The sequence below is a fragment of the Trematomus bernacchii genome, unplaced genomic scaffold, assembly GCF_902827165.1.
Source record: "Trematomus bernacchii unplaced genomic scaffold, fTreBer1.1, whole genome shotgun sequence".
NCBI classification, from domain to species: domain Eukaryota; kingdom Metazoa; phylum Chordata; class Actinopteri; order Perciformes; family Nototheniidae; genus Trematomus; species Trematomus bernacchii.
In genome coordinates, this window is record NW_022988097.1 from 9,603,869 (window position 1) to 9,626,786 (window position 22,918).

Below are 22,918 nucleotides of genomic sequence, written 5' to 3' on the forward strand. Positions count from 1 at the left end.
CTTTTACCTTATAGTGGACCTATTATGCTATATTGGAAAAATATATTGTAGGGCCATACCTATACAAAACATGTCTGTGAAGTTTTTTGCTTAAAATACCAAACAGTTCACCCATTGTAGCCATGCCTCATACTGCTCATACCCCTCTTTTGCAGCCCTGTTAGAGAAACGCAGATTTTGGGTCCTTAGCTTGAAAAAAAAAAAGAGGAGGCGGAGCTAATGCCTGATCAGAATTCTACCGGAGATAAAGTTAAATTCTGCTGTGATAAAACGCCATCCTGTTCTAAACCACATCAAAGATTATTTCTGAAACAGTATGGAGCTCAAATGCTTTTAAGTTCCTTTTTTTATTTCCTGCTTTTTAAACATGTGTGCTCTACAGTACAGGTTAGCTCTGAGTGTTAAGGCCCTGACACACCAGGCCGAAATCGGCAGTTTTCATTAGTCGGACGACGAAGCGTGCCCTGTCGCCCAAACTCAATTTGGTGTGTCCCGCACCGTCGGCCGTGACACGCCTTATTTGGCCTTTCATGGCCGTGCGTCGGCCACAGGCAGTCGGACAAAGAAATCACTCTGATTGGCTGTTCAGCTAGCGAATCAGTGCATGAGAAGCGAAACGGTTGCTTGAGAATGTCTTCCACAAGCAACACTCCAATGGCTGATAGCTCCAGTACCGCACAAAACATGTTTTCGATGGACGAGAGTGAAAATGGAACACACACGCTATTTGTTGTTTGTTTAGATCACGCAGTCTGTTCTTCTTCTCTGTCTTCCGGTTGTTGCCTCTTTTGAATGACGTATACACACTACCGCCGCCTGCTGGTAAGGAGAGTTATTGCCACTCACGCATGCGCAGTTCGTACGTGCTCGGCTGAAGTCTTTTCGGTGTGTTCCAGTGCTACACATGGCCAAGACGCAGGAGAACACAGCGACGCAACAGTCGGCGTCGGCGAGTTCTCTGGTGACTCAGGGCCTTTAGCGAGGCTTGCTAATGTAAACAAAGACGAGATTACGTCCAAAACACGTCAGGCATTGTTTCTGTAGGCAACTTTCTGTGGGTCCGCTGCCGATTTGACGTCAGATCTGTATCCGCTCGTTGTACACCCGTTTTTAAAAGATTTGGGTACGGAGGAAAAGAGAGAGGGTTTTATTTTCTGACGCTGCGTGAGTTCCCCGATGCACCGGGGACACATATTTATGTATAAAAGACATCACAAAGTGCATTTTGGATGATAGGTCCCCTTTAAGTACAAGATCTGAGTACTTCTTCCAACTCTGACATGACACATGACTGGTGTAGTTAATGACTTTATTTGCATTGCTCAACCCTCAGCTAGATATGCTAATGCCAATTAAAGTTAGGTACATTCAAATGACTAGTAAAGTAACTAAAGGTACTACATAAATGTTGTGGAGTAAAAGTTCAATATTTACCTCAAAAAGTAACATAAAATGGAAATACTTAAAGGTGGGGTAGGTAAGTTTGAGAAACCGGCTCGAGATACACTTTTTGTTATATTCCATGGAATGCTCTTAACATCCCGATAGCAATGAATATCTTAAGTGCTTTGACAAAAAATCCATTAAAAAAAATCATCTGTGGAAGCCGTAGTACTGTAAAAAGCACGACCAATCATTTTAGCCAGCCCGGCTAAAATAACTGGATGGCCTACCTGCCTGTCAGCCTTCCATCTGTGCACAAACTTATCTCGTGCCCTCATTGGTCATGTGCGCGTTGGTGTGTGTTGGAGGAGGGGCTCTGTAAGGAAGTGGCAGATTTTTTCCGGCTGTGTATTTTCAAATTCTAGCGCACTCGAGCTGGTTTCTCCTAAATTACCTACCCCACCTTTAAGTAAAGTACAGCATTGTACTTGAGTACAGTACTTGTGTGCATTTATTTAGTTATACTTTCCAGCACTAATCCAGAAGACAATTTCACTTTGTTTCAAGATCTTCTATGTGACCCGGTGGCTCCAAACCCATAACAGATACGTATTAATACCACATTGAACAAATAAGAAACCACTTTTAATTAGTGCTTCTTTTATTTTAAATTAATGTTTTGCATAATTACTTAATTGACAATTTAAGGATAATATTTGCAAACCCTGCCCTTGCCCATCATCTGTTAAAATCATCTAAGATAAACAAATATAAACAATATAACGTAACACCAAAGATAGGAATATGGACTTTTGTTGGCTATTACCATGCTCGTGTTGTGTGATGGAAATAGTTGATATAGTCTCTTATGTTGTGGTAACTGATTTGATTCAGACAGATAATATTTGTCTTTATAAAATGTGCTGCCTTGCTTTGCCTTTGCCTTCAGTGGTTGTCAGGAAAGTCGATGATTAAATTACCCTTGATGTGATGTTGATGGATTTGAGGGGATGCACCACTTTGTTGTTTATGTTTTTCCTGTAAAACCTTGAATATGACATGACCAAGCTTTAGCCCCACTGCTTGCAAGGCTCTAAATATAGGATTATTTTGTTTGTGTCATGTAACACTTTCATTTTATGAAGGGTAATTGTAAGGCCTCTACGGCCAAATGGCTAGGCTTTGTGTCTCAGTTACACACCATATTAATACTAAAAGTAACACTAACCTGCGCACTACTCAGTGTTGTACGTTTCCATTTTGTACTGACAGGAAATGATACCAGGCCTGGACCATGCCACAGTATTGTTATGCAGTCTTTGATGTTTGTACATTCAGTCTGATAACAAAAGAGACACAGGAGGTTTTGTGTTGTTTCTTTTCATGATACTTCATTGCAAATAGTTTTGAGGTGAGATTTAGCACATAATACAGTCTACAATGTTAAATATTTGCTGTGAGTGCAGCTGCCTTTTGCGTGGATTATTATTGAAGCTGCTTCTTTTCCAGATAACGAGACAAAGGACATTGTTCTGGCAGTTTTGCGTATGGCTTCATTGTCTGAGCTCCAACTCTTTTCATGTCATCTGGGATAGTTTCCTCTGGGTTACTTAAGGACACATGGCACACAGACGGCAGATTACTGTTTTCAAGCATTTCTTATCTGGGAAAAGACAATTCCTTAATGACTAGATCACAATTACAATGTTTTTATAAAGCTTGTTGGGTTTTCCCTTAAGTTTATATCTTTCTGTGGCTTCTTTTTTACAGTTGAGAGAATCTTGTTAAACTTGTATTTGGCGGAAATCCTTTCTAATCAAAACTAAAATGATTGATGTGGTATTTGGGTCATGGCCGAGAATGTCTTTTTTACTTTAGACATCACCCTAAAGAGTGAAGCCATGTTGTCCCACAAAGGGAGGCCTTTCTCACCCATTACAGCTCAGGTTCACAAAGAGGTTGATAAAGGAGACATTCCACCACCCAGTCTGCTGGCCTGCTTTTCATAACAGGCCCCCCAAAAGGTCCCCTCTGCTTTTACTGAAGGGGAGAGGTAGCTTTCTCAAAAATGTGTTCTATTTTCTCCACAAGATTATCCAATGTTTTCTCTCTTTTGAAAATTAAAATACTTTATTTTGATCATAGTTATATCATAAATAGATCTGCTGTGCACAAAAGCAACAACACAATGTTTCACACCAGTGTTGACAGCAACTGTTTCCCATGTCATATTTCATTTATCCTCATACTTTGAAGTCACAAATCAATTGGTAACTTCTACAGATGTGTTCCACAAAAAGTAAACAAATATCTTGGATTGCTTGTGTTGTTAGTAAGACAAATAAATTAAACAGGATCCAAATAACACTCATTCTTAAAACAAGGAATTAAGCTAAGGAAAACAAGTTGATTAAATAATACTAACTGCTTATAAATAGTACATCCAGCAGTGATACACTGTACAAAAGCGCTACAATAGTAAGTACAGAGAGACTTATAAGACGTTAAGTGATGCAGAGGATAAACAACGGGTTTGTTGTTTTATATTAACATAATATACAAACTCAGACAGTATTAGCTATTACAATTGTCCTATTGTCCTGATCCTCCATGTCACTCTCACCATTCCTGAGCAAACTAGTTTTTCTGTTTCCTCCCTATGTGCGGCTGGAACAGTTTACTTATGGTGTTGAAGCCTTTCTGGTGCTCTCTGTATTCTTCGTCGTCTATCTTCTCCCTGCACTTGCTGTGCTGCAGTCCTCCCATAAGTGCTCTGACTTCAGATGACACATTTTTGCCCAGGTAGTGGAAGGCCTTCTTGCCATCATTATCTCTCTCATTTACACTGGCTCCATAACCTTGCACGAGCTGAAACATCACTTCAGTGTGGCCGTGCATGGCTGCTATGTGCAAAGGTGTGTATCCTCCGTGTGCTTTGCTGTTGATGTTTACACAGGTTCCTCTTCTCCTGGAGATGTCCAGCAGCTTGTGTATCATCTCACTGTTGCCGTCCTTGGCGGCCCAGTGCAGTGCCGTGAATCCTGACATGAAGTCTTTCTTCTGTGCCAGCCGAGTGTCCTGCAGCAGCAGACCGTGGATGTGACCCCACAGTCCAGCTGCACACTTTACCAACCACTCATGAGCTAATGGCTCCAAAGGCACTGACTCTGAGTACTTTGCATCATCTCTCTTGCTTTGAGACCTCCCCAGGGGAAATCTTGGGGGTTGCATGTCCTCCATCTGTTTGTTTTTCCAACACTGGGACTCACTTTGTGCACTCTTTTTACAAGCTGGAAAGTTAAGATTCAGAGTTGATGGTGAAGAAACTTTAGTTGTAAACGTGATTGGTTTGTCTGAGGTTTTATGTGGATGCACTGGGGAATGTATTTCATCCTGTGCTGTTGGTGCAGAGTCTCTCGGGGGGGATTTTACCGCTATGACAGCGAACACAGCACCAGATTTCCTCGCTTTGCTCGCCTGATCTCCGGAGATATTCAGGACTTTAACCGTGGTAGCCTCCCCACTATTGCTTCTTAATAACTGCCTCTTGTCGTGCATACCCCCCACAGACTTACGTTTGGCTTCACTACAATAGCTGCCATTTATGTTCGAGGGGTAGCACGTATTATTGTTTTCAATGTCAGAATAAATCACCCTGCCTGCCTCGGCTCGGTGAGGAGATGGAAACGAAAAACTGCTATTTTGTTCGTCGTCCATCTGCGTTTTTTTCTGCGGGGTTGCATCGTACGCTCCCTCTCTTACGAAGTCCTGATAGCGTTTCTTCACGACCACAAACTTCACCTCGTCGATCTGTTTCACCACTGCGACGCTGTTCACCAATTTCTTGAAAAGGTCCCTATTGTGCTGCTTTTCCGCGGGATCGCTGCAGTTGATCTGAGTCCTGAAGTTGTTCACCAGCTCCGAGTTTTTCACTTTGCCTCCGTGCTCCAGCAAAAAAGACAAAAGAGATTCTTGAGTCAAAGCCATTTTTTCCTCTTGACTTGGTACAAATGTGGGAATAATAACGGATAGCTCAGATAACTCCCGAGGGATAATCTGGTGTCTGTCCGTGCTCCCCTCCCCTGTCCTGTCCAACCTGCTGCTTCCGGCGCCTCGCCAAATAAACTCCCGTTGTTTTGTGAGCTCTCCTGCTGAAGGCTGGGCCGCTGGGTTAGTAGATAGATCAATATTAAAAGTAGGCCTACTTAAAAAAAGTTTGAAGGTAAAAGTTATAGTTATATCAGTATGTTTTACATATTTATCTGTTAAGTTAAAAAACAAATAGATTACAAATATTATTGAAATAAAGTAGAACTATGTTGATCATACATTTTTACAGCTTCCTAGATTACTTCGTGTTTCTTTGTTAGGCTATTTAATCAAAAAGGAGAAATTCTCCTAAGATACTGATTTACTATCAGTAAGCCTAAATGTTGAATCTCTTTTGACATTGAAAAGGAATCAGTATCACATATAGTATTGGCTAGCCATAAACAAGGAATTGTTTTGCTGCTCTTAATGCACACACACAGAACATACAACTAAAAAACAAGGACAACAAAGCTGATCCCCAAACATTAAGCTATTATGTAAAAAAAGTATAAACGTGTGTAGGCCTATGTATAAACAGTAGCCTACGACATTGAACGACAACATACAATGTCTAAGTCAGATTGTTTCTGTGCGTTTTAAATTAATACAGTATTGCAATGACTCTAAGTGCATACTGTTACTTGAATTAACATTTAATATTGAATGATTAATGTAACGGGTTACTTAATATAGCCTTCATGAAGTAGGCCTAATGATCAAATCAATCAATCAATCAATCAATCAATCAATCAATCAATCAATGTTTATTTATATAGCCCAATATCACAAATGTTACATTTGTCTCAGTGGACTTCACAGTTTGTACAGAATATCAGTATGACAATACGACAAATAAGCTTCTTAAATCAATTCTGAGATTGTTTTTGAAAAAAAGCAGTTGGTGGAATGGTCATTATTCAAAAACAACGCAGCAATGATAAATTGCTTAATATAACATAGCAGCAAATATAATATGATTCTTTACATTAAGCATGTTACAGTATTTCATTCATACCTGCATTCATAATCTACTTTTAGAGGCATATATTTACTGGTTATATTATCAGCTGGTGCATTAATCACCACCTGGCCAATTTTAGAAACTTTATTTTGTTATTGGGTAGCTTCACAATTTACAAGTAGATGATATGCTACATCTTGCTAAACTAACTACCAATTGTCAAATGAATGTAGTGTACAAACAAGTAGGCTACATGTTCCTCTGAAAGGTATGGGGAAGATAATGAAGTATATTATTGAAATATTGTGAAGTCCTCTTTAAACGGTTGCTAACAGACAGCTGATTGATGACGTCTATTGAAATGTGATATTACATTTGTAATACTGGTAAAAATCTGAACTCAATATAGACAACAACTGATTAACATGAAGGCACTATTTCTAATCCTGGAGAAGGTAGCCTAGCCTTCAGCTGGACCGTGGAAGCAGTAATCCGAATAATTCCTGAGTATTTAAAAAACCAAAACAGCTTGCTCCAAACTCTAGACGTACAGTATGATGAATAGAGCTGTAGTGTCGCCCTCCAGCACCGAGGGGGTGTTGCCTCCAAGTGGCCATATTGAAAGCAGAGAGTCGCTCCGTGTTTAATGTGCAGAGGAGCCGTTCTGATGAAGGCAGATCTCTCCTGCACACTTCTGACGATGGCGGCCAATGAGGTAGATGTTTTCGCAGTAAGTATGAATATGTGCTGTCTGCGGGCCTGCAATGACTCAGGGTTTGGTGAAAGGAAATAGGAAATTAAATAGCTATCAGGTGCACGTGAGAGCAAGGTGATGATGTGAGCAGAGAATGCAGCAGGGGGCCTGCGGTGTTGAAAGGGCTTGTTATGTTAAATGAATCGGGATAAACACGGATTTTCAGCTACGGTTGATACGACAGAAACGATGCGTCGTAGTCCGGTGCGCAATCTGTGGAGACGTCCACAATAAAAACACGCATGTGCATCAACCCTTCACTGTTTACCATGTTAACACTGTGACAGGTGCACACGGTGCTGATTTATGGAGAGTAGCATGAAACGCAGGACAGCAGGCAGCATGAGACCTAAGTTAAGACATAAGTAGCAGCCTCCTCAAGTGGTAGCTAGCTAAACATTGTTTACCGAAAAAGATGTAGGCCTACTAGCTAAACGTGTTATTAATGACACGTATGTAATCCCCTGTTTACAGTTGCATTGCGCATGATGGGAGACTTTGTTGAGTGATGGTAGTGTGTGTGCTGGTCTAACTGTAGAGGGGAGTTATGGGTACCAGGGCAGCCAGCAGCTTGGATATCCTCCCACCCTGTGAAACAACATCTAGATAAAGAGCTCTTTGTGTTTGTGGAGAGGGACAGAAACGGATGATTGTTGTATTGAGCACATCCTGATCCTCATGGTGAGCCTTTTGCAAGATGCCAGTATCCCAGGGTGCATCTGGTATAGGATAAACCGACTAGATTAGACAGCCAGGGCAACATGCAATCTGCATACGTTTTTAGGATTTACAGATTCAAATGTATTGATATTATGGGATTTCATTTTCTGTGTGTAGGGAACTAGACTAATGAACTAGAGTAAACATTGAATATTTGTCATATTGTCATTGCTTGAAAGAGGGCTTGTTAAGGTTTATCAAGCAAAGTCTCATTTTGTGATGTGTGCTTTTTTACAAGTTTCTTAGTGTTGGTTGTGCAAAAAGGCAATTTGAAGAGGTAACCTTCTCCTATGTGATGGGGGTAAATTAACTTATTTTTTAATTTCAAAGAAAAATGTAATAAACTATTGATTCAAAATATTATTCACAGACAAAGGAATGGTGAAATGATGTGTTAATTTCAGCCATAAATATAGGAAAATAAGTATACTTATAATCGCAAACATTCCCTGTTGGCAGCATTAACCTAGGGTTTACAATAAAGCTTTATGTACAGACACAAGACACTCAATGTAAAGAAAGACATCTGTGCTGCACAGCTAAAATAATTTTTGAAGCTTTTTGTTTTCTTCCTATGTTTGCGTGGTTTTGAAAGATACATTTGGTTTGTGATACTGAGACAGAACATTTTTGTGGGACTATTCAGTGTGTTTAGTGGAAGAGAAAGATGACCTAATTTGAAAAGAATGCTTTTAAGCTTGAAGGGAGATTGTGAGGATGAGACCTGACAGAAAGACCTATTTATTCCCTAACTTTTTATTGGTTTTTGGCATTGTTTCCTATGATATATATATATATAGTAATATAAAGTGAATACGATGAAATGTTTCTTAAATAAAAGTCATACAGTCTGATACTGTACATTCTTTGTCTTGCCTTTTTCTGCCTACCTCAGCATGAAGAAAAGCGAAACCTGGAGCTCGGAGGTCATGTGGGGTTTGACAGTCTTCCAGATCAGTTGGTCAGTAAATCAGTGGCTCAGGGATTCTGCTTCAACATCCTCTGTGTAGGTATGTCTAAACCCAGGAGGAGCTCATAATCCAGAGTCAGTGCTTTGAGCGTGACATGCATTCATTTAGAATTTACCTAGTTTTTCCCTCATCTATATAAACCATGTGTCTTCTTCTCTTTGTTTTCTAAGGTGAGACAGGGATAGGCAAGTCGACATTAATGAACACTCTTTTCAACACAACATTTGAAAATGAGGAAGCCAGCCATTATCAGAGTGAAGTACAGCTACGCCCACAAACCTATGATCTGCAGGAGAGCAACGTCAACCTGAAGCTGACCGTTGTGCACACTGTAGGGTTTGGAGACCAGATCAACAAAGGGCAAAGGTATACATTCTTGTAGATGTGATTGATTGTAGATGTTTGTTTGACTTTTAGTGTTTTCGAGGAAGAAAATAGGATCAGAAGTGGAAGAATCTAACTTGCACAGAATCAGAAAATAAACAATGTTATTTAAACATCATAGAAAGCTTGATACGAACATTTTCAGTGCTTTTTTTTTTATACTGATCATTTAAAATTCATAGAGATTTCACTCAGGAAGTTCCAGCTATTAATTATTTCCCCCTCTTGCTCTGGTACTGCAGCCAACTCACTTAGTATGGGATTGAGAGAGAGATCTGGCATGTGAACTGGGAGGGAAGAAAGGGAATATGGAAATGACTGGTAGAACTAATGCAATCTCAATAGACATTTAAATGCTCCAGCAGCAGGCAGTAAAAACTGCAGCCTTTTTTTGGCTGCAAGCCTGTAGTTGCAGAGTTTGTAACTAGGATACTTAAATGTCCATCAAACAACAACTAGTAAAGTTTATTGTTTTTGTCTTGTCTGTGCAGCCATAAACCCATTCTTGACTATATCGATGCCCAGTTTGAGAGGTATCTTGAGGAGGAGCTTAAAATAAGACGCTCCTTGTTTAACTGCCATGACACAAGAATCCACATCTGCCTGTATTTCATCGCTCCCACCGGACACTCCCTGAAGTCCCTGGATCTCGTCACTATGAAGAAACTGGACAGCAAGGTGAAGACCAAATCTCGCCCTGTGTATTTCAGCCAAAAGCTGTACTTCTTTGTCAATGAAAGTGTGTTTTTTTCTTCCATGCAGGTGAACATTATCCCAGTTATTGCAAAGGCAGACACAGTTTCGAAGAGTGAACTGGACAAATTAAAGATCAAGATAATGAGTGAGCTGGTCAGTAATGGGGTGCAGATTTATCAGTTCCCTACGGAGGATGAAGCTGTCGCAGAGATCAACACCTCCATGAATGTGAGTCCTAGAAACACACGTAATACAATGTGATATGTATTTTACAGGATAATACATTCTCACTTTCTATACTACTGTAATCTTAATCTCTTATTTTACTTGTTATAACATTCTTTGTTTGACAATCACTTGTAAAACACTCTGAGTTGCATTTGTTTTGTAAGAAAGGCGCTTTACAAATAAAGTTGAATTGAAAGATTAAGTAGAATAATAAAGTAAAACTAAATTCATTCAAATGATCATGCTACCATAGGAATAATGTTGCAAACATTTAGGATATATTGCCGTGAGAACTAAAGTCGCACAATTTAAGCCTCAATTTAAATGCATACTAGACCAACATATTTCGAAGCATGTTGTAATTTACTCTGAATATGACGACAGCAGTATCATCTTTAACCATGTTGTAACTTTATCAATACGATGTGTTACAGACTCATCTTCCCTTTGCTGTGGTGGGAAGTGTAGAGGAAGTTAAAGTGGGAAATAAGATGGTGAAAGCCAGGCTGTATCCCTGGGGATCAGTACAGGGTGAGTCCGCTGAATTGTTAAATCATAAAAATCAGTTGAGATAAAAACTTGGTATATCAATTCTCCTATTTTATGAGATTTTAGATGTTGTCTTCTTGTCTTCCAGTGGAGAATGAAAACCATTGTGATTTTGTGAAGCTGAGGGAGATGCTGCTGCGTGTGAACATGGAGGATCTGCGAGAGCAAACACACGCTCGACACTATGAGCTCTACCGTCGCTGCAAGCTGGAAGAGATGGGCTTCAAGGACACCGGCCCGGACAGCCAGTCGTTCAGGTGAAATTAAGGCTAGCAGGGATGTAATGCATCTGGGCAACTTCAGTGGAGCTGCCAAAAAACCCTGCTCTCTTCTGATGTTAAAACTGGGCTGAACGATTTAAAAACAGCACATTAAAATCTGTGTTTCTATGATTTGGGATGGGATGAGATTTGTCCCTTTTTAACCTCCAACTGAAAAAGAAAAATGCAAAGCTTTATGCATATTTTTTCACTCTAGTTTTAGTATGGGAAATCAAGCACATTTTCTTAAATACTTAACCTATGTACAATTTTAAGGAACTTACTTCTTCCTTGACAGCTACAGTTACTAGTTTATTTTCAGATTACTAATCCTCATACCATTTCTGCCTTGTGGAAACAATGTTTCTCCAAATTTGGGGATTTTTGATTGAAAAGTTTCTGGTAAACTGAAGGATGAAAGGGTTTTTCTGAACAGTAGCCACAGACATAGAGCAGTACATCTGTTTTTTTACAGATACATATTTGTTGTCTCTTTAAGAGTAGCACATTTCAAACTAGTGATTCACTAGTTCAGATGTTATAATGGTCATGTATTTTAGAGTAAGTGGAAAAGTCAAATTTAGTCTAATGTTATTGGCATAATGTTTTGTTATTTCAGGCTATTGTTTTGTGATAAGCAAGTTAAAATATTTTAAGTTTACGTATTTATTTAACAGAATTGTGATCAGTAATGCGTGGCTATTCCAATTGTTTTTATATTGAGTAAATACTAAGTTCTACATGACCCATTTTTGTGATGCATTAATCCTAACCTAGTAAACATTAATGTAATAACTAAGATACCTTTATTAACTGCTGCAGCAACCAGCTTCTGGATACATGTCCTTTCAAATAAGGCATGAGTGTCCTTAACATTTTCTTTCTGATTTTCAGCCTTCAGGAAACATACGAAGCAAAGAGGAAGGAATTCCTCGTAGATCTGCAGCGCAAAGAGGAGGAAATGAGACAGATGTTTGTGAGTAAAGTGAAGGAGACAGAAGCAGAGCTGAAAGAGAAGGAAAAAGAGGTGAGGATTGACATGATAAAATAACCACTCACAAAAAATATACAACATTTGGTTGGTCTCACTTTTTGCCTTGTGCCATCACCATCACCACCTTTAGCTTCATGAAAGATTCGAGCAGCTCAAGCGGATGCACCAGGATGAAAAGAAGAATCTGGAGGAGAAAAGACGAGACCTGGAGGAGGAGATGAACGCCTTCAACAGAAGAAAGGTGGCTGCTGAGACACTGATGGGACAGGCTCTCCAAGGCTGCTCACAACCATTCAAGAAGGATAAGGACAAGAAGAAGTAAGTCTGCTTGTCTCTAAGTATTTGATTTGATTCATGGTTCTTTATTTACACAATGATTGTCAGAGCAAGCCCAAATGCCACTAAACAGTAAAAACTGTAAATTCCTTCAGGCAATTCAAAGATAATTGGTTAAATGTCACGTAATCTCTGAGCCAGTCTATGTAGAGTTGTCCAGACAGGGTGGGGAGGCGTACAATGTGATTAATGAGATAGTGTTATTTTCCCAGAAGCCATGTTGGCTTAGAAACTGATAGAGGGACAGATTCAGACTGACACTGTGTGCCCAGACATAGTGGGAAGGGTCACAGCTTGCATGACACAGCCTGATGCTTATGTCTCTGCGGGCTGACCTGCCAGACTGTATCTCAGGCAGGGGCACGTCTGTTTACATTCGACCGGTCTCACCGATGCTCACGCCATGTGCAGCACAGAGGACACTCAGACATCCCACAAAGAGCCGTAATCATTTCTGCAGGTGGAAACATTATCATGTCAGCATCAATTACATACGCTCAAAAGTTACACAGCTTGGAGCGCAACATTAGCCTTGGATATCAACATACACGAAGCTGCCTTAATAAAGAGAAAGCTTAATTCCTTAAAATATTTTGTACAATCAATGGCAGGGTAAACTGGATTTAATGCCATACCATGTAGGGGAAAATGTTACTTAAGGCATTACGACAGTCTGATACCACACATGGCTAAATCTTTAATTTTAACAGATATTTTACTGTCCCTCTAAAATACTGTAGCTGATGATCCTTCTGTCTATACTACATTAATGTGTTAGAAAAAGCTTTAAATACATTATCATGTATTTAAAGTGCAAGAACCGCTACATTAACACAGATATAAACACGCATTTTATCCTTTATCCTTGATTTTACAAGGATAGTCTAACTGAGATAAGGAATCTCTTCTTATTGAGACATGGCGAACACAGGCAGCAACATAAATAAAAACCAATACTTTAGCTAGAGACAGACGGACAGAAAACAAAAGAGAGAAAAAATTAGAAGGGACTAAAAATAAAGCATTGGGACTTAAAAGATATTGAAAAGAGTGACACATAGTTGGAGAAATTAGTTTCCATTGTTTTTTTAGAACAATCTGATTTAATATATTAAAATCCAAAGAAATTAGTATGATTCTGAACGTAGCCTAAGACTAAGTGTAGGCCTGTGGAAGGTGAGTGGATGAAACGAAGTTACAACCTCAACACATTTGCATTCCCATTTCATTCATTTATTACTTTGATTTCTACCATTCCTCAAATCCTCCATGTTTTTTTTCCCATATTCTGTCTTATATCTTTTCCCCTTTCAGTTGATTTATGGATCAAACATCCAGGGAAACCAGGAATGTGTCTGCTGTCAGCATGGGAAAAAGAGACTGTCATATCTGACACTGTATGTGTAGGCAGTGTCACTTTGACTATGCACGTATGTCGGCCTGAACAATGTGATGGCTTTAAGCCAATGTGTACTTATGGATCAAAAAGGTAGCTTTGCTTAGAGTTTCTAATTTGTCCCTAATGCTGACTCTGCTAGACACACAATCCATGGACTGTTTTCATAACATGTAGCTTGTGTTGTTTTATGTTCTTGCCATGAATGTGTGTTCATGTCCTGTTGTAGAACAGGAGACTTTTAGTCACTGACTGAATTGAACTGATTACAGTAGTAGTGCATTACAGAGTAAGAAGCATTTGTGTGTTTATACATGCAATTATTTACAACTTAAATTGTCAACAGTTTTAAAAGACAGAATTTCTAATAATGTACATCAAAAAATGTATTTTATTTTTTAAATTGTAAGTAGATTAACGTACAAAACGTAATGGACTTACACCATGATATGCAAAATTATAAAGCTATTAACTAAATAAATTAACAGTGTGTCTGTGAAAAGAGCAAATATGCCATCATTTATATTGAAATAAAAAATGTCAATGTTACACCGGACAGAGCATCAGTTCATCTGTTGGTCATCTGAACCCTAAACCCTCACTTCTCTGGGACTTCCCGTCATATCAGTCATTTTTTATGATTCCATGAACATTTCATATTGCACTTGTTGTCATCATGATGTATCAAAACATGGTTTTCTGATTTTCATCTGTAAACAGTGTTTTGTTAAAAGCATTATCCATTCAATTCAAGTTGTTGTTTTACATTTTCTTTGTCCCTGGCAGCATACAGTACAAATAACAAAATGCAAACCTAATTATAATTTGCACTAATCTTTGGTACTTCGTATCTTGTTGAAGTTTGTCTAATGGCCCTAATGAATATGTAGAGTTGCTTGTTCAGATAAATGACATGGTTTTTCTTTCCTTTTCATAGCTTCTTTAGTCTTCCATCTGCGTGCTCCTTAACCTCAGGAAGGAATTTGAATTAGAAGACTTTCTACCACATCAAAAGATCACAGACTAACAGTGTATTATTTTTACAATATGAAATAACAATTTTATAGAAATGCACTTGACACTGCTGGAATTGATTCTGAAGTCTTCCATGTCTAGAAAACTCTCCTTTAAGCTTCTATCAGCGTTCTGTAGCATGGTCTCTGCATTGCATGGCTCCTAACCTTCATTCCTAAAAGTGAATCATATCATTGCCAAAATCTCTGTTTTTGTACTGAATGTGCTACCTTCATTAATCTGCTGTGTTATGCTTGTAGTTTTTGACTGATGCCAATTTACACTGTGAAATATACATTATAAAGTAACATATTGCTATTTAATGTTGTAGGGATCATTATATTATGATTTATAAGCACTTTAAAGATTCTATCCTTAATCAATATAAATGGTGCCCTATCATGCTAACATGTCAGTCCTTATGTTGTGTCAAAATTGCAAAAACGATATGATGTTGTTACATGATAAAAGGCTTGATGCTTATACATTCAGGATTAAATATCTTTATGTGAGTAGATCTATATGGTGGGTCTGGAGATTTGTATATCCTGATGTAATAAAGACTTACTTTATTGAAAATGTGCTTCGTACTCTACATAATTGCACTTTTCCTAGAGGAAACGACAGGTTGTGGAAAGCTTTGGTCACTCTTAGCAGGCTCCCTCCAGATTGTTCCAGAAACCTGCCAGGAGGGGTCCATTGAAAAAAAGAGACAGCATTGTACAAAAACGCCTGGCCCATACAGACAATCGATATATGACATTTTAAGAAATCGTTGCTTTATTGTTGATTTAAATTAAATGAATTCAGAATAAAAGTGTAATAAAATGTTGTTCCTAGCGTAAAGGTGTAAATGTTATAACATTCTGTTTTTCCCCGCCTTCCCATCTGTGATTGGCCTAAAGCCTGTAGAGGGCGGGACTTAATTGTGAATGACTGGGAATGTATCCAATGAAAATGTAGAATCATGAATGTCGTCCGTCGATAACCAATAGAAGCTCACCATGTTTGGGCATGGGCTTGGCTTTCTGCCTGCATTAATACTGAAACGGCCCTTTTCCCCCATCGCCTAACGCTCAGGGTAGGGTGTGCATAGGCAGAACATAACCTAAGCTTAAAACTTTCTTTAGTGAAAGTACATACTTACACTTTTTGTTTTTTAAATCTCCTTTCACTTGCTAATTTTAAGCTTGTGGAGTTTTTATTTCCAACTCTTATTTTTCATCACATTCAAGGCAACATAACTTCATCCAAGGTAAGTTAACCAATCTTCCTTTCTTTATCATATTCACAGACCATTTGTAAAACGTTAGGAAGGATTGATGAATTATAACCTTTAAACACATCGTTATGTGGCTGTCTGTCTTAAATTACACTAAACCCTGGGAAATTGTGTTAGCCTTAGCTGTTGTAGTTTAGCTAACAGTTAACGTCACGTCGTTTTCGTCAGATTAGGGTGTCCTTTCCCATTTCACCGTCATGAAGCATAACGTTAAATATATATAATACCCGCGGTGCTGTGTTTTATAACTTACGCCACAGTTTTACCGTTAAAACTGTGTTATCTCACTTCGGCTTGTTATTATCATAAGGCTCTGCTAGCTCTCCATTGGTGTGTATGGCAAGGACATGTCCCGACATGATCCTGCCCAGTCATACGCATGGCCTATGATATAAATCCTCATCTGTCCCCAAATGATCAACATGTTCCCAAAACAGAGCCAATTATATATTTAAGAAAGCGTGTATTAATCTTAATATGACATTATAAAAGTTATATTGCTACTTCTAAGAAACTGTATTTGACATTTAGTAAGTTACCATCCACCGCCCCTTGCCCAGTCCAGTTGAGTCCAGTTCAATGACAGCTGTTAGGGGAAGGCTTGTTACTTGATAACTTACAAATATGGAAACACTCCAAAGTCTCAGTTAACGTTACTCCTGAGCAATGGATATCCCTAATGCATATCTGTTCTTATTAGTAAACTACATTAATTTCACTGTGCTGACCCATATCCTTATTGCAGTACAGCTGTTTAAAAAATAATTAAAACCATTAAATTGTATTTATATTTGTTACCATATTATTTCCCAGGTTTGGGATATGGTAATTTGGATAGTTGTATTGATATCATTAAAGAAAAGATATTGTCTGAGTTTTGGTTATCTTATTGTCTTTTTCTGGTCTTAGTTCTCAGATGCAAATGCGTAAGTTATTTGAATGTTATAGCAGAGTAAAACAGTTCATGTCTTCCTGCTTGACTATTCAAACTCCTTTTATGTAAATGTAGCCATATGGTTTTAGATTGAGTATGGCATATTTTTATGTAGCCATACACAATACTGTCATATAATCAGTACTTAGACTTGAAATTACAAATATTGGTTAGATTTAGTCGGTATTAATTGGCTCGATTTATCTATATGCACAGATGCTCGACACCGTGACAGCACCCGCAGCACTGCCCTTTGCCGTTCAGCTGAAGGCCCTGATGGACCTGGAGGGCCGATACCAACCAAAGCTGAGCGGCTTGCGGCTCATCGAGAGTTCCCAGGACAACGGCCTCAGGATGACCACCCGACTGAGGGAGCTGGAGGTCAAGGACTTGCTTTCTCTGACCAGGTTCTTTGGTTTCAGCTCAGAGACCTTCTCACTGGCCATCAGCTTGCTGGATCGATTTCTATCTGTAATGAAGGTTTGTAAATCTATTATAACCTGTACAAATAATCTGGTCAGCTATCTATCTAGAAACAATAATAAAAGTTGTTTTATAAAATATTTTCCTTGTCCTCTGCAGATTCAACCTAAGCACCTGTCCTGCGTGGGCCTGTGTTGCGTCTACATCGCCATAAAGTCCACAGAAGAGGAGAAGAACGTGCCTCTAGCCAATGAACTGATCCGCATCAGTCAGAGACGCTTTACAGTGTCTGACATGATGAGGATGGAGAAGATCATCATGGAGAAGCTCTACTGGAAGGTGAAGGCCCCCACAGCCCTCCGCTTTCTGCGCCTCTTTCACAACAACATCCAGGAGCAGCTCGACGCTGAGAGGTAAGGACAGACGGTCACATCAACCTGCAGGGCTCAGCCATGACTCAACAGGATTATATTTACACTACTAAAATCTGTCTTCTCATATTTGGCTTCAAAGAGAATACTGACCAAAAGGTTTTTTAAAGCCAAGAGGCACAGTCCCATGTGGAATAATGTAGATTTGTACATGTTTTTAGATGAAAATATGTTAAAAACATTAACATTGTCATTATTTTGTTGTACTAAAGAAAAGTGTTCATATTAGTCTCTAAATTGACATTTGAAGGTTGATGTATATCACATTGTTTACTGTGTGTTAGTCGGCGTCTTTAAACTGAACCCATTTTCTTTTCACAGCAAGAAGATACTGAGCCTTGATCGACTGGAGGCTCAGCTAAAAGCCTGTCACTGCTCATTTGTCTTCTCCAAAATGAAGGTAGGCCAAAATAACCGCCTGATAACATTTAAAAGGTGGCCCCTTTTTAAGTTGGAAGTTTTTCAAGTTCATTGTTAAATTATTTAAATGTATGTCAAAGCAGCACGTTGCTTACTATTTGATTAATCATTAAAATATTTCATGTGGTGGTAGACCAGGTATAAAGTAGTACCTCTGTTTGAGCATATTCTTTATTCTAAATGTTATCTCTTAATTTAGATGCCAGTGTTCTTAAACAAACATATTGACTGTTTGCAGCTTTTTTTGTGTGATTTAAGAATTTCTTCTCTGTATCTCTTCAGCCATCTATGCTCGCTATGGCTCTCCTGTGTTATGAGTCCCAGGAGCAACACGACCCTGAGTACAGTGACAAAATAGCTGAGGCCCTGACAAGTCTGCAGCAGCAACTGAATGTAAGTACCAACTTCTACAATCTGTATTATCTGATCTTAGGGCTGTGCAATTAATCGTATTTTAATCGCAATTACGATTTTGGCCTGCCACAATTACAAAAACAACATAATCAAAAAAAACGATTATTTTGCTTTGCTTGGTTGTGACAGTGCACTGCAACATATTTGATCTAATTTATTTTAGTCTAATTTATTTGTATTTATCATATGTTTAGTAGCTTGTTGAAGTGCGCTCCCAAATATTTGTTGATCTTGTTTATTGGTATGTATTATTTTTGATATTATTTATTTAAATAAATGTATCTTTATTTTTGTATTGGTTTTTCAGTTGAATTATACGTTCAGGGTAATCAACAGTTACAAAGATACTGTTCAAATTATTATTTGTATTTGTTTTAAAGTTCAATAAATGGATGTTTTCAAAGTCAATGAATAATCGTGATATCAATTATTGACCAAAATAATCGTGATTATGATTTTTGCCATAATCGCACAGCCCTATCTGATCTGCAACAAAAACTCAGAAGTACTGTTTTTAGCAGTTTTGCTGTAGCTTTGTTTGGTTAAAAAGGATTTGTTGAAATTGGTTAACATTACTCTGTAACAAACACTAAGGTGCACAATTAAAAATGTTCCCCCGCCCATTCTTGTTTTTGTTACAGATCAGGGACGGGGACTTGGTTTGCGTGAGAGTGTTGGTTGGAAAATGCCTGGCTGAATATGCCAACACCAGGTGCTCCAGGCCTAACGGCCAGAGGCTTCGCTGGACTATTTCGGGAAGAACTGCACGTCAGCTGAAGCCCAGCTACTACAAGATCACCCACCTTCCCACCATTCCAGAGTCAGCTTGTTAAACCTGCGGGCACGAACGGGTGACCTTACATGTGGGGGGGTAATTACAACCCCCCCCCCCCCCCCCCCCCCCCCCCAAATGAGGTCACCCACGTACAGCCACTATTATTTTCCTTACAGATTTTCATCTATGATGATGAATTTCTTTAGGGAAAAGCTACAAATATAACTTACCTTTTTTGTTTGTCCTTTTACATTGAACAAGCGCACAGTATTTTATCTGCCCCAACGACAATGAGTAATGATTTGTCATAAAGGTTCTGCCATCCTGCTAAGTTTTACTTTCATGGTTGAGTTGCTTGCAGAAGTGTACAGTATGTTCTTGATAAAATCTGTACCAGGTTGTTTTGCTATTTCCTGGAACGGGTTGCTGTTTTTAAGCAAAAATAAGTATAGAACCACCTAGGTCCTCAGTCCACCATGTGGAAGAGGAGGGAGAAGGATTTTGTGAACAGCAAAAATGGAACCAAGTTATCGGGCCCAAAATCCTTAACTCCTACCCTAGGTTGATGAACTGTCCTGATTGCACACTCCTACCCAAGGTGATGATTTTTTGTTTTTATTTTGATACGGCGAGGGAGCTCTGGTTAAGTCCAGTGAAGTGAGGCTATTGACAATATGACTGTCATGTATGGCTGACCATACTCTTTGAGCTGAGATGCCCATGGTAACAGATGCGTTGTTTCACCAATTCTTAATTTGTGTACACAGAGTGAAGTACCACCTTAATTGATTTCAGTTGTCAATTATGCAGAGAACACTAAAAAAAAGTTTGTTGCAGTGGAAATGTGGGTTGGAATTTGTATTGCATTTTCTTTGCCAGTTTCCCTGTCGAGTAGAGGTTTCTTTTAGTGACAAAAATAAAATGTGTTCTCAAATTCAAAATGGCTAATTGAATACACCATCTTGTTAACCTTAAAGTTGTACCTTTCAATAAAGTTTTTATTGAAAAGCTAATTCTTGTCCATTGTTGTCTCATTATTAAAACACATATCACAGGTTTAATACAACCAAATAGAACAAGTTTTCATTAACCATAATTCAGCCTGCATGAGCCTTGGAACTGGCCAAATAAGGTCTCAACAAGTCAGTTGCAGTGAAAACTGTCTGTCCAACAATTCAGTCTTTTATCCCACCCACTGTTTGTGAAATCCTTTTCATTACCATCACAGGAATGTCATTCTTCCAATGTTCCTCAGCATGCCATGGCTGTCCTCGGTAGTGTTCATTAGGCAGCGGTGACATCTGCAGCTTGTCACAGTTTTTTGTCATGATCACTTCTGTAAACTGGAAAAGTCTGGACCCCCGCCAGCGAAATTCCCAGATATCTCTGCACCGCTGAAGTCAAATCCAGGATTCTAGCAAAGAGGAGTGCAATTTATAAGCAGGATTGCCACATATCAACATTCAATTTAAACCTAATATAAATGCGTATCTTTTTTTCTCCACCTGTGAATATTTGTGAAAGAGTAAATGGACAAAAACAAATCTCCCTCATCTAAAACAATCCTAAACCACACCAGTTAAAGCTTTGATAGGTAACATTGTATAAGTGAAACACAGTAAACTAGACTTTCAAAATGATCAGGAACACTGTTGCCAACTATTTTACAAAGAAAGCCAGGTGTAGAGGGAGACAGCTGTGCATCTGATAACTTGCAAATTGGCAACGTACACCATGATCGTTGGCACTTTAATTAAACTAACCTCCCGCTGGAACCTCTCCAGTGTGAGCTTCCTCTGCATCTGGTCCTGGACCCAGGCGTTCGCACAGTACTCCCCCTCCAGCAGGGAGGCCCAGCAGTTCCCGGCCTCTCGGTTAGTCTTCATCAGAATGATCCGAATGAGACACTTGTCCTCTGAGCAGACAAGGAAGGTAAAATAGAGTGAGATTAGGTTGGCTTTGTTAAGTCTATGTTAATGAGTATGTTACATAAAGTCATGCAACCTACCAAGTGTCCATGTAGCCTCGTCAGACATGGTTGTATCAAACAACTTTCCCTAATAGAAAAGTAAAAGGAAAAGATTATGAAAATTGATTGGTTAACTACTCACAAATGTCCTGCCGCTTAGCCTATTACGTACAAAGTGTTGGAGCGCCAGCCAATAGAAGCTTGAGTGTTACATATTGATGTCACTTTGTTGTGGATGTAAACAAACATTTCCAATGGAGGCTTTTTAGGCGAATGGAACAAGTGAAATGAGGATAACGGTGTCGGTAGCTTACAGGTTGCAAACAGGCTCTGCAGTGCCTGATCAAATACTAAAGGCCAATTTAAACTTTCTGCAAGGGTCTCTGCTTTTTCAATTTGAAAGGAGCATAGAAAATAAGTCTGGATTTGGCCATTGGCACTTTTTTCAACTTTAGGGATCAAGATAGGGATCTAGACGTGTCTACTGCGCATGCTCCAATTGCTCCATACTCAAATCCAGTCCAGCTGGTGGCGTGTGCACCTCTAGCAGTTTTGCTTACACAAGTTAACACAAGTAATGGTTGTTTTGCAAATAGTTTTTTGGTGAGAAGATAGTTGAAAAATAAAATTGACATTGAGTCATTCAAACGGCAGTTTAATGGCGGTCTCGAAATAAGACCCTGTGGTTAAAAAGTGAGGGCTCAGATATGTGAGCTAAGCGACAATGAAATTAAGTGAAAAATACCGTGGTAATATTCAACCTTAAACTAACTTTACTGCGGTAAGATAACATTAATGAGTCCAACATCTTCTCCATTTACCATTCTTCCTCTTAGAAGTAGATTGATTGGGAGCTTACCTTGAAAACTTCCTCCCCTTTGACATGCAGCTCGATGTCTCGGGATCCTAAATGACACTTGACCTCTTTCCCAGACGTCCCATGAGGCACATTGACTTCGACGAAAACCTCCTCCATGGTCTGGTACCAGGAGCCCCAGGGAGTTTTGCAGGGGACAACACCGCTCCTCTCCTCGAAGTGCGCCGACATGCTGCAGCTTCAGCCCGGCTGACAGGGCGGCTACCCTCCGCTGACTAACTTACTCAGGTGTGCTATGTAAGAGTTTGCTACGCAGATACTCTCTATCACGCTTTACTTAACGACTGCTTCACAGGACTGTTGTGAAAAACATCTCAGTTAAAGTAGGTTTTAGTATTTATGTAGGCATGTTGCCATGTTCACACCAGTTCACACTCTGGAAACTTCTTCTTCTCTCAGTAAGGAGTTCCGGTTGTGAAAAAACATTTGAGTGCCATCTGCTGTGTGATCACATCAACTACAACACATTTATTTTTAGAAACATGTTAGTGCTGTTGTATACACATTACATATATTTTAAAATTGATGAGTTGCATTTAGTTCTCTATTTTAGTTTTAATTATTTTTAATTAATCTTTCAATAAAACCAAGTCACTGTTTGTCTAAAAAAGGAGTGGACTTACTAATCTTTTAATTAGATTACTGTTCCAGACTT

The 22,918-nt window shown here is 39.0% G+C and overlaps 4 protein-coding genes across 6 annotated transcripts; 2 read left to right on the top strand and 2 right to left on the bottom strand.

Annotated features, from left to right (window-relative positions):
- Positions 1-3,274: 3,274 nt before the first annotated feature.
- On the bottom strand, positions 3,275-5,443 carry sowahab (sosondowah ankyrin repeat domain family member Ab). The gene has a single exon (XM_034121320.1). The coding sequence runs from the start codon at positions 5,368-5,370 to the stop codon at positions 4,021-4,023; it is 1,350 nt and encodes a 449-aa protein (XP_033977211.1). The 5' UTR covers positions 5,371-5,443; the 3' UTR covers positions 3,275-4,020.
- Positions 5,444-6,905: 1,462 nt separating this feature from the next.
- LOC117475173 (septin-8-A-like) lies at positions 6,906-15,317 on the top strand. 3 transcript variants are annotated; one of them, XM_034121323.1, is made up of 10 exons: positions 6,906-7,166; positions 8,806-8,920; positions 9,052-9,247; positions 9,757-9,943; positions 10,028-10,189; positions 10,624-10,720; positions 10,827-10,995; positions 11,893-12,025; positions 12,123-12,310; positions 13,643-15,317. In XM_034121323.1, exons 1-10 carry the CDS (start codon positions 7,083-7,085, stop codon positions 13,644-13,646), a joined length of 1,335 nt encoding a protein of 444 aa, XP_033977214.1. In that variant the 5' UTR covers positions 6,906-7,082; the 3' UTR covers positions 13,647-15,317. The 3 variants fall into 3 exon arrangements, with proteins under 3 accessions (XP_033977214.1, XP_033977212.1, XP_033977213.1); XM_034121321.1 differs by having other exon boundaries at positions 14,662-15,317; XM_034121322.1 differs by having other exon boundaries at positions 7,060-7,151; positions 14,662-15,317.
- A 457-nt stretch (positions 15,318-15,774) lies between these two features.
- Positions 15,775-20,430, top strand: ccng1 (cyclin G1). The gene is made up of 6 exons (XM_034121113.1): positions 15,775-15,993; positions 17,171-17,434; positions 17,537-17,790; positions 18,130-18,208; positions 18,511-18,621; positions 19,284-20,430. The coding sequence occupies exons 2-6, from the start codon at positions 17,171-17,173 to the stop codon at positions 19,473-19,475; spliced, it is 900 nt and encodes a 299-aa protein (XP_033977004.1). The 5' UTR covers positions 15,775-15,993; the 3' UTR covers positions 19,476-20,430.
- Positions 20,036-22,659, bottom strand: nudcd2 (NudC domain containing 2). The gene is made up of 4 exons (XM_034121114.1): positions 22,246-22,659; positions 21,426-21,474; positions 21,181-21,332; positions 20,036-20,831 (listed from the first exon to the last, which is right to left on the bottom strand). Exons 1-4 carry the CDS (start codon positions 22,432-22,434, stop codon positions 20,748-20,750), a joined length of 474 nt encoding a protein of 157 aa, XP_033977005.1. The 5' UTR covers positions 22,435-22,659; the 3' UTR covers positions 20,036-20,747.
- Between the last annotated feature and the right edge of the window lie 259 nt (positions 22,660-22,918).